The following is a 12264-nucleotide window of genomic DNA, read 5'->3' as shown; positions in this document are numbered from 1 at the left end:
TATGCAGGCCCCACATATGACAACATATTTGCAACCTTAGCAGCACATCTTAGGTGTCGCTCATTTATGACTGAAATGCCATTGTGATGAGTGTTGATGGGGCAGAAAATGAGTGAAAGTAAAAATGTTCTGAAGAGGCATTTTATTGTGCTAAATGAGTAAAACGACGGGAGAGGATTTAGATTTAAAGTTCCATCTAGCCGCATGCATTCTTATTTTAAAAAATGTAAATGTATTTTTTATTAATAAGTCAAAAATGAATAGGCACCCCAGGCAGCAAGATGAGAGAAATGAAAAGTTTTTTCTAATGCTGGCTTGTTGCTAAGTGAGAAGCCTGCACATTCCCTCGGAGGCGATCCCAGCTGTCAGCAGCTCACCCAGGAGCTTTAATTGACCTCCACATTACAAATATTTTCAGAATACTGAAAGCACCATTCCGGCCTGTCACAATTCATTAGGCTGCTCTTGAGGCCCAGAGAAGAGGCTTCAACGCGATACCCACACTCCATTATTGCTCTCTCCCGCCTGTGAAACATTAAAACAAGTAGCTTGTCAATCAGCCGTCTTCTTTCATCCTGCTCTGTTATTGCATTTGGAATGTTAAAATACAAAAGTACAAGTGTTTTGCCTGATTTTAGAAATAATAAAAGCAACTTAATAAATATGTTTTGTGTGTGAAAACAAAATCAATTCTCCCATATGTTTGTGTCATGCAGAATATTTTTTAATTTTTTTAATATGCCCACTTATTTTACCTGTTTCTCTTCCCAATTTAGAATGTCAATTTTAAGTTCCCGCACCACAGCAACACCTCAAAACAGCTCAGGAGAACTGAAGGTCATTCTCCAAACCCACTCCCCAGCCAATTGCCACAGGAGCTCCACAGCGGATGTCAGCAACTTACTGGCCAATGGATGACAATGGAAGATAATTCTGCCTCCCTAACCCACAGGCTCACCAGAGCCAATGGCATGCTCCCAGTGGAATCCCCAGAAAAGATCGTCAGCTTCCTACGGCCAAGAACCTGGGCTCCCCTGACTGTATGACACCCTGCACACCACAGTCTTTTTGACTGTTGCTTGAGTTGGTCAACACATGTATCGTTTGAAAAATGATAACTCAATATCATAATGGCGCAACCCAGAACTACTCAGAGTGTAATTACAAACACCATAAAATAGTAAGGGAAATAGATTGCAATGACATTTAGAGATACTACTGTCTTACAGAAAGAAAAGACAGAAGGAAAAATATCTATTGACTAGCTAGTCCCATTTTCAAATGCAGGAAAAAGATTTGAATGAGAAATCTGAGCAACACAGGCGCAGTGGTACCCCAAAATTGGTATCCATTTTTTAGAAATGTAGAACAATCGGGAAGGACGGTAGTTTATCATTTTACATTCTGAAAGTAAGTATGTGTAATACAGGATGGGATGATTATCTATTCAGGGTACAAAAATATATAGTGAGCAAGTCTAAGTGGGCTAAAACAGACACCAAATGACCCACCATCAGTCCTGCTGCGCTTTCCTCTTTCTCAAAAGTCGCTGGAGGATAGTGTTTGTATATCTGTCTCTCTCTCACATTTTAAGTAATGTGGCAGTATGGTTCTCAGCAGGGGTCTGGCTGGTTCTTGGCACAACTCCCAGGGTATTTCCCTGCTCTTGTTCATTCCTCCTTACTTCCTGAAGGGAATCAATCCATCAACTATCGGTCTAGGTTCTGATAGGTTCGTTATTAAACTGTAGTGCACAGGCAAAGAGGTGGATAGGTGTTGTGCACTGGAAAGCCAAATGAGATGGCGACAGAAGGATTCATTAAATTAGTCTACTTGGAAGAGGAAAAGTCTGCTTTCAGCTTAAAGGCAAGCACTGTAAATGAAAGCAAGATTCAGCTCCATCCAGCACCAACCAAACCCACTGTAACCCAGCCTCCACCCCCCTCCCACACACCTCACTCCCAGAGAGAGAGAGAGACTGAGGGGAAAAAAGGATTATTCTGCAAAGCAGTGCCCAGGGACCAGAGCCAAGAGCTGGGAGCCAGGAATATTTCATGCTGGGGTTGTGCACAGCTGAGACGGACAGTTACTGCTTGAAAACTGTGAGCGACCGAGAGAGAGAGAGAGAGAGAGAGAGAGAGAGAGAGAGAGAGAGAGAGAGAGAGAGAGAGAGAGAGAGAGAGAGAGAGAAGGGGAGGAGGGAACTATACTATACATAGCACAGGCCCATAGAAAGAACAGCATCATTCAGCATTGCACTGCAGCCAGGAGCTTCAGTGGCGATCTCTGCCTATCACCCTATCAGTCAGAGGGAGAATTAGACTGATTAGACGCTCTTATTGGCAGAGCCTTGTACCTTTCCCATCACTCCCTCGACTCCTAGAACAGCTGGAAGGCTTTGTCTCCTTAGCAGCAGCAGCAGCAGCAGCAATCCTGAAAGGAGTTTAGGATTCCTGCTTATGCATTAATTCTCTCTTAATTCTCTCTTGTCTGGATTCAGTCTTGTCCTGAAGACTCGAATCAAGATCTTGGCTTATTGTCAGGAGGCTACAAGGAATCAGTGGTGCAGAGAAGCAGCACCGTACAGGATAGTACAATAAAGTGTATGTGTGCGCTGAGACTTGACATCTTAACAAGAAAGACGCATCACCTGAAGTATTAGTGTCACCCGCAGGAGTGAAATTCATCATCGTCCTGAAAAGACTGGCTCAGTGGATTTTGACCTTCGCTCACATACAAAGCGTTTCAAACCTTTCAGGACGACGTGCCGGGTCCTTCTGCCCTCGTCTGGGGTTGTTGAATGCCCCACCTGAGCAGTGGCTCTCTGAGACCCCAGCAGGGAACCATGGAAAACAACACACTAACCTGCAATCCTGCAACCTTCTCCCAGGTGTTTGGGCGCCAGGGCCAGCTCATGCAGGCAGGTGAGTACCCAGGGCGCTCTTCCAGTTTTATAGCCTGGCCCCTAATATTAGGGGAGGGCTGACTAGAACTATATAGATATATTGATATAAGGTGAGAATGCTTTCCATTGATCATAGTAGGGCGTTTACTTATGCTTATTTTATTAAATATTGCAGATGTGTTTGTTTTTTAAGATTTTATAATATGTATATTTTGTTTACACCAAAAAAGATAGATGTAAGCAATTGCTGTGCAGTAAGCACAATCGGTGGAAATATTGTTCAACATGAATTTTGTACTGACGATTTAGAGTGAAAAAGTGGAATAGGGCCAAAAGAGCATGGTAGTCTCAAATCACCAGGGAAACCCAATAATATAGCCCCCTGATGATACAGTGTTAATACAACATCACTTGTCCAACGATCAGAGCAGATGCTGTTTTTGGTAAAAATCATGTTTCATTAAACTGTTGGCAGTAATGTGCCAGCTGTCATTATTCCATTCTCCTAACAATCTTTACTGGCAGTCCAGATAACTGTGTATTTAATTGATGTACATGGAAAATACTACATGATGTCTTGGGCTTTTTATTACCAGTTGGACAAGTTTTAATGTATTCCAATGATATACAGTATTTATACAGAATTTAGCAAAAGACTACAACCACTGTTAGTTACTATAATATTTTAAAAATAACTAAATGGACCTTACTCAGAACATTGTGCCTGTCTGTGATAATATAATGTACCTCCAATTACAACAGCACATTATTATCATTATTACCAGTGGAGTTTATTTGAACAGTGCAATATGAAAGCTCTGAAGTAGATAATGAGGCACATTCCTAAATTAAATTTGCATTGCTGAAAGGTTCAGCACAGATTTTTGAAGTTATGTACTTTCCTGCTTTTCATTTAATTTGTACTTCAGAAATGTTTGAAATTGATTTGCGTCTGTTCTCGTAATGTGTATCGTCTTCTTAATATGAGTCTTGTGTGACGGTTCAGTTACTTTGCAAATGCAACTCAAGGCAAGACATTAGCACCCGTCTGCCCGCTATTAATTCCTACAGCTTCCAGGTTTGTCATGTCATTACATATATATATATATATATATATATATATATATATATATATATATATATATATATTTTCATCCTGTTTCAGAATTTAATGTTGCCTAATTAGCCAGAAGTCTGTGTCCTGCAGGATATGGCAAATTAAGTTTCACTGCAATGGCAATTTTTACCTAACCCTTTCATGTATGAAATGTTGAAAATAGCTGAAAAAATGAGTTTTGGACACATAATAAATATTTGTCATTGAAAATGTTTTCATTTTTGTGTCTTCCATACAGTAGTGTGCAAATGTATTAGAACACCTCAAGATTTGTCATTTATATCCTTTATATACCTACCTGCATTAAAAAATATGGGCGGGAGAATTATAATCTTCGGTCAGTAATCAGTGATATAGAAACAATAGGAACTAATGGGTAAAAATGTTAGACTACTTTGTGCTTTAATTAGGCATCTTAAACAACTTCTCATGCATTTTACCATTTGTGGCTATGTGTTCCTTTTCTCTTACTATTTTTAATGAATTGCATGTGTGGCTTATTAAAGTCATCAATTACATTGGGCAATCATTTGCCTATTTTGACACGTTTCAAGATTTTCAGTTACAGTGGTCTGATGTCATATGCACAACAAGATAACAGAAGCAATGGAGTGTAATACATTTGCAAAACTACTGTATGTCCCATATAAAGACTATAAGAGAGTTTTGCGATGCATGAAAGGGTTCATTATTCTTTATTTTTGATGCATGCACTATACATTTTTTTATATCTGGTGGCAGTAGGACCAAATAACAGATGAGCAAGTGCTAATTACTCAACATTGTATTGTCCATGGCCATAATGTATTCCAACCTCCTGTTAGTTTGTCCACAGTAGCTTGTTATATCTTCTCAGCTTCTTGCCTCTCAATTATTGGTCCTGTTTATTACAGTGGGGGAGGTAAAGCCCCCCACCCACCACCACCACCACCACCACGTTAGTCAGTGACTCACCCCATTGTGAATCAGTTGCAAATATTGCAGGCTTCTTTTTCTTCTAAAAAGCTTCCTCAAGTCATTAGGATTTTATAGAATGCTGCACATGATGCATGGATTAAGAGAGGGGCTGAAATGAGAATCTGTTTAATACAGCTTCTGAATACCAACACATCTCAGCAATGGTACTTTTTCAATGCCAGTGGCTAGCGATTTCGTCTTACACACAAAGCAATAATAGTGTGTAACCTCCAAAAAACAGGTCTCTAAAAATCATTTAAAGACAATACACTCGTGTAATCTCGTGAGAGGTCACAGTAAATCAAGTTAGACTGAGGTTTAAAACAGGGACATTCCAGCTTAAGTGGACCACAGGAGGCCTCTTACATCAATGACTTGCATGTAGTAATCATTTTTCAAGTGTGCAGTACAGAACACTTGCTCTGGAGCTCTTTTCTCCATCCGGTTGCTTAAGTATCAGCCACAGATAGAGGACTCAGCTTGGTCTGAGCTGGAATGACGCAGTACATATGGGAACTGCAGCTCCACATCATATTTCTATTTATTCATTTATTTAACCAGGAGATTTAACCATTGAGACTGAGGCCGCATTTACAAGGGAGTCCCAGAAAACAATAAGAGGACAATCACAAAGTACAAACAACACAATAAAAACATGTGTGGTTCAAACTTAACCAGCAGCACACAGAGATCAAAGGACAGAGTAAATAAGACATATCTATTTGTTAAAGTGGACTGAAGGAGAAGCATTGGAAGGTGGTTCCCAAATACGATCTTTAAAACCAGAGAAAGAAAGATAATCAGATTCCATATTAATACTATGACGGAAACAGTTCCACGTCTTTGGGAGATGATATGCAAAAGATCATTCTCCCGTAAGTGTTCAAACCCTTGGAACAGCCAAATGAACAGAATCCTGAGGGTGTAAACTACAGCCAATGCTAGTCCTTTCTACCAGAGCACTCAAACGGGAGGTACCAATCCTTTAAAAACCTTAAACACAACACAATACCACTGAAAAAGCCAACAGTTCATAAGTGAGAGCCAGCTTAGTTTTAAGTGCATATGACAATCATGTGTCAAAGGGGAACACTCTCGAACAAGGGTTCCCAACATTATTCAATAAAGGTCCACTTACCTCATATACTGGTGCACCATATGTTTTCATTAGTCTGTAATCCATATAAAATAAATATATGCATTACAGACTGAATTTTAAATATATCCCATATATTTTAAATATATAAAAGAGGCCAATTTCTATATATGAAAAGTATAAGGATCATACTTTTACCATATATTAAAAAAAGGTCTGGTGACTGAATGTCTTCCTGACACACGACCAACTTCTCCTTGAATGCTTTTACATTTTCCCAAAGACCAGCAATTAACATTTGTTTGCCTGCTAGGTTCAGTATATTCAAATGTCCAAACATGTCCACAAGAAAAGCAACTATTTTCAGCTGCGTCCTTGCTAAGCCACCGTACATTATTGTGAAGCAGGATGTCATCAAATTCAGCGTCAGGATCTTGCAAAAAATACTTGAACTGGCGATGTTGCAGTGCTGATTACTATGAATGAAGTTTACCAACTTAATAACTGTGGACATAACCGTGCCACACTGGTCTCTTAGTTTAGCACAGAGCACTGACTGATGGATAATACAGTGGTAGGCAAGAAGTGTTGGATTAACATCCTTTATTTTCTTAACAAAGCTCCAGGGCAATTGAAACGCATTCAGCCTTTTCAATATCCAGTTTAAGATTTTCAAATGCATTACCGGCCAGCACTTCACATCGGCAAGTCGTTGAATTGTTAGACAATGGAATCCTCTGAAACGTTTCCTTGATATTTGTATTTTCTGGGAACAACACTGAAGCACTTTCTACTACGCACTCTTACAATTTCCGAGTGAGAGAAAGCAGTTTATTGAGCCATAATCCATGCTATTCTCAATGAAGCCTCTGTTACTTTTTCCTGATCTGTCATAGACCGCTTAATTAATGCCATGCTGCGCAAGTAACTTACCTGCATTGATGGTAGCTTCTGTATCCATTCTTCTGAGCCTGGGGGATATTTTGGTCACACTCTTTGCTGTGTTTAATTTCATAGTGCCTTTTTAAATTTGAACTTTTACCTATTAGGCACATTGGTTTGCTGTTAGGCCAATCAGTGAGATTTTTCTAAATCAACCTTTCTCTTTTTGTGACTGGACAATTTTTGCAACATGCAAAAGACAACTCTAATCTTTACCTGCACCAAAGAAGGGGTCCAGATCTGGACTGCAGTCCACTTGGGGACTTTTTGGGACTTTTTCCCATTTGGGAAAACCTGCTCTAGAACAAATCTGCCAGATTAATTATACAGTACATCTAATTTATATAAAGACTGCTTAGAGGCAAACTGCTAAATATAATCCCCACAATCTCAAACTGGGAAAATAGTAGCAGTCACTAACTTTAACTTGCTAGACGCAGAAAAAGCCTTCCTGGTCCTACAAAGAAACCCTAATTCAGGTCCCAACTTTAAATCCAATTTATCAATATGGTAATGAAAAGTAAGATGCTCATCACTCCATATACCTAGATATTTATAAAAGGAAACGTTATCTAGTAACTCTCAATGTAATGTAGCAATAACCCAAGACAGATTTACCATCTTCCTTCTATTAGAGCAGAACAACATTGTTTTTAATTAATAATCTGTCCTGACCCGTCTAGGCTATACAATATTAAATGCAGCCTGCAAATCCCTCTGTGCTGGCTGTACAGAGTATCCTGCCATATACAGGGAGGCTTATTCAGCAGTCTGCTTCATGAAACATTGAGGACTCTTGAGGACTTAAAATACAAGGCATACAAAACAACAAAGTGCAAACATTCAGCAGCAATGTTATGGGGATTGCTAAAATGATTATAGGAACAATGAACGATGCCTAATGTTGTATTGTGACCCATGCATGTCTTCATTCACCATCGTCGCTCGTAAAAATCACCAACGACATCGTCGTCAAACTGACATACTGCTTCATAATATAAAGAGGTGTCGCTGCTGCTCCTTAGTCATACCTCTGCATTGTGCTCAGGTTTGCTAACTTCCTTACAGTGGCACCCAACAGTTAAGAAATCCCTGGAAATTCAAGGTATTTTTTGCCGAGATCTTTGTCTAAGAGTGGGGGGTATACCAGACAGGACATACTAGTATAATATTGTCGGAAGACCATCTTTTCAAAATGTTTCTGTATGGCATTCCAAAATAATGCAGTGGGGCCAGTGCTATGATGTGCTATAAACAGATATGCTATGGTTTGACTGTGGTGCTAAACTGTAAGATTGCACTGTGTCTAGGAATTCGGGACAAATGCTATCCCAGAGGCATTAACACAAAGGTATATTTGTGAAATTAATGCTTCAAGATAATGAATTACTTTATTTAGTACCAGCATGCACAAATGCAGCATTATCATCAGAATAATTAATATTCAAGCCATATTTTGGGAATATCAGGGCCATCTATATTCAATGTTGAGAACATGAAACAGAATATTTAGATTGCACATTTTTAGAATTCGACATGGGGAAACATGTAAGAACTTCAGAATGTAGCAGCAATATTAATGCCTTACAATTACACCATCATTCCTCTTAAAAGCCTTCCACTAATTCATTATTAACACAAGTAAAGACATTTAACACACGTTTTCATGTTATTTTTTACATTGCAAAAAAAGAATAATTATTACTTGGTGGATTCAATAGCATGCTATTCATTTATCATCCATAACTAATAAACACTCAGAAGTGTTTATAGAAATACTAAAAGAAACTTCAATTCAATGAAGTGTCCAAGACACTGAAAAAGAAATATAGTCGAACATTAGTCTTTATGTTTCTTTTAGTAATTCTAAATGCTATTATTTTAACACACACTTCATTGCCCCTATAAATTTATATTCATAAACACTCCACCATATTAAAACACATTATTACATCCCGAGTGGCGCATCCAGTAAAGGCGCTCCGCGCGGAGTGCAGGATGTACCCTCTAGCCTGGAGATCGCAGGTTCGAATCCAGGCTATGTCACAGCTGACCGTGACCGGGCGTTCCTCGGGGGCAGCGCACAATTGGCTGAGCGCTGCCCGGGTAGGGAGGGTTTAGGTCAGCAGGGGAATCCACGGCTCACCGCGCATCAGCGACCCCTGTGGCCAAGCCTGTGGTTCTGCAGTGGAGCCGTCAGATCTGTCTTGTCCTCCGGCACTATAGGTCTGGTGGCATTGCTGTGGATCTGCTGTGCGAAAAATGATGGCTTGGCAGGAGCACGTTTCGGAGGACGCGTGTTCCAGCCTCAGTTTCCCGGGGGGGGGGGGTTGCGAGCGGTGAGCCGAGGATACAGATAATAATTGGGCATGCTAAATTGGGGAGAAAACCGGGGTAAAAAAATTGTCGACGACTACATTTTTAATAAAAAAAAAGAAAAAACAAAAAACAAATTATTACAGAACATATTCTATATACACTTAAATTGAAACTTTCATCAGCACTGTTTGAGTGCCCGTCCACCTTGATTGAATTAACTTCAAACACAATAAAAAAATTCATGCTTGAATCCACCTCTTACTGGTTTGTTATTGCAAGGTAAAAAAAAATAATAAATACTTCGGCACTTTGTATGGTAGTTGGATACTTTTGATCCAGATCTGACCAACAGACACAAGCTAAACTTTGGCGATTCATCCCAGGATTCGATTTGTCTTACAACACATTGAAACAAAGGCATTTGAAACCAGAGACCAGCAGAAAAAAAACTATTCTAAGTTATTTAAGAGGTAGTATTCTTTACTGTAACACAGCAGACCGCTGAATCAACTGAAAGATCTTCCACTAAACAGAACAGCCTTGGGTATTTCAAAAGTGTGGTGGGACTGAGAACATAGAGTCTGGCTGAAATCAAAGTCTAGATAAAATTGCATCTTAGTAAGAAAATTATTCCCACTTACTCTGAAAGCGAACAAAAGCCTGTATTCTTCCCAACAGCTGTGTTGTAAGTGACCTGCACTACCAGAAGGGAGGCAATCTCTACATCTATGTTTGACTGATTAGCTGGTCTTGTGTTTTTTAACTGTGGCTGTCAGACCATCAAACATGAGACCTCAAAGATAAACTCGACTCCTTGTTATTCTTCATAGCCAAGAGCTATCAATATTCTCCTTGCCTCCACAGCAGAACTTGTAATGTTTCACGCCTTCTGAGGCAGAGAACTAGTGAGGAGGGGGGTTTGGAAAAGTTATGATAAAGCAAAACAGTTTCACAGCTGTTGAAACATGTAGATGTGAAATGGGGCTCCCGAGTGGCGCATCCGGTAAAGGCGCGCCGCGTGGAGTGCAGGATGTGCCCTATAGCCTGGAGGTCGCCAGTTAGAGTCCAGGCTATTGTTAATACCAAGGCTATTGTTAATGCCACTGCCGACCGTGGACGGGAGCTCCCAGGTAGCGGTGCACAATTGGCTGAATGCCGCCCGGGTGGTGGAGGGCTTAGGTCGGCAAGGGTGTCCTCGGCTCACTGTGCACCCGCGACCCCTGTGGACTGGCCGGGCGCCTGCTGGCATGACTGTAAGTTGCCCAGAGCTGCGTGGTCCTCCGATGCTGTAGCTGTGAGGTGGCGAAGCAGACGGCTGATGGCTCACGTTTTGGAGGACTCGTGTGTCCGTCTTCATCTCTCCTGAGTCAGCGCGGGGGTGGCAGCGGTGGGCTGGGTTGAAATAAAAATAACTGGGCATTTCAAATTAGGGAGAAAAATCAGAAAATAATTGCCGATTCCAATGTATTAATAATAGTAGTGAAATTGATACTGCTGCTTTGCCCCTTGAACACATTTACTACGCTCCCATAATGTTGAAACCGCATGATTGCTATTCAGTTAATTCACAATCATATAGACACAGTTTGGGGATTGGCATTCAAACTTGCCCATCAGGCTATAGCTGAATCCAGTGGTTTGTATTGTTGCAGTTTTTCCTTACTTGGGGGTCATCAGCATATAGAAAATCATGACTCTGTCCTGTTTAGTTTCTTGATGTTTTGGGTCAGTGTGACAGCTGTAGCCAAACCCTCAGCTTAATAGAAGGGTTCATCACGTTTCATCTGGAGCCAGCACTCTTTTATAACAATTCCAACAAGGAATTCGGATGACAAACCAAACATCAAGACCAAAGATCAAATGGTTTGTGGTCTTTAGCTGCCCCCATAGATTGCATTTCTGTATTGTTTTCCCCATCTCTTGTGGTTCATGTGATACAATTAGAATTCTTGATTTCATCATAGATTCTGTTTTAGTGGTTTAGCATTTTTGTTTATTGCTGTTAGTTTTTGGTTTTCTGTTGATATTTGTTGATGGCGTTTGAAGCTGTGGGGTTGTCTTTGAAGTCTGAAGATTTAGAATTGATGGAAATAACTGGGAATTGTTGTTATATAGTTGTATATATATATATATATATATATATATATATATATATACAGTGCCTTGCGAAAGTATTCGGCCCCCTTGAACTTTGCGACCTTTTGCCACATTTCAGGCTTCAAACATAAAGATATGAAACTGTAATTTTTTGTGAAGAATCAACAACAAGTGGGACACAATCATGAAGTGGAACGAAATTTATTGGATATTTCAAACTTTTTTAACAAATAAAAAACTGAAAAATTGGGCGTGCAAAATTATTCAGCCCCCTTAAGTTAATACTTTGTAGCGCCACCTTTTGCTGCGATTACAGCTGTAAGTCGCTTGGGGTATGTCTCTATCAGTTTTGCACATCGAGAGACTGAAATTTTTGCCCATTCCTCCTTGCAAAACAGCTCGAGCTCAGTGAGGTTGGATGGAGAGCATTTGTGAACAGCAGTTTTCAGTTCTTTCCACAGATTCTCGATTGGATTCAGGTCTGGACTTTGACTTGGCCATTCTAACACCTGGATATGTTTATTTGTGAACCATTCCATTGTAGATTTTGCTTTATGTTTTGGATCATTGTCTTGTTGGAAGACAAATCTCCGTCCCAGTCTCAGGTCTTTTGCAGACTCCATCAGGTTTTCTTCCAGAATGGTCCTGTATTTGGCTCCATCCATCTTCCCATCAATTTTAACCATCTTCCCTGTCCCTGCTGAAGAAAAGCAGGCCCAAACCATGATGCTGCCACCACCATGTTTGACAGTGGGGATGGTGTGTTCAGGGTGATGAGCTGTGTTGCTTTTACGCCAAACATAACGTTTTGCATTGTTGCCAAAAAGTTCG

The 12264-nt window shown here is 40.2% G+C and overlaps 1 protein-coding gene across 2 annotated transcripts in view; it reads left to right on the top strand.

Annotated features, from left to right (window-relative positions):
- The first annotated feature begins 2270 nt into the window (after positions 1 to 2270).
- The window catches only part of LOC131696661 (kazrin-like), a 312029-nt gene continuing 302035 nt past the window's right edge, over positions 2271 to 12264 (top strand). Inside the window, exon 1 of one of the 2 annotated variants that reach the window (XM_058993390.1) lies at positions 2271 to 2924. In XM_058993390.1, coding sequence (XP_058849373.1) covers positions 2801 to 2924 — 124 coding nt within the window. In that variant the 5' untranslated portion in view covers positions 2271 to 2800. The remainder of the gene's footprint in view (positions 2925 to 12264) is intronic. The other variant, XM_058993389.1, reaches the window with a different exon arrangement.

The sequence above is a fragment of the Acipenser ruthenus genome, chromosome 20 (genome assembly GCF_902713425.1).
Source record: "Acipenser ruthenus chromosome 20, fAciRut3.2 maternal haplotype, whole genome shotgun sequence".
Classification (NCBI taxonomy): Eukaryota; Metazoa; Chordata; class Actinopteri; order Acipenseriformes; family Acipenseridae; genus Acipenser; species Acipenser ruthenus.
This window is presented reverse-complemented; position numbering and strand designations above follow the sequence as displayed.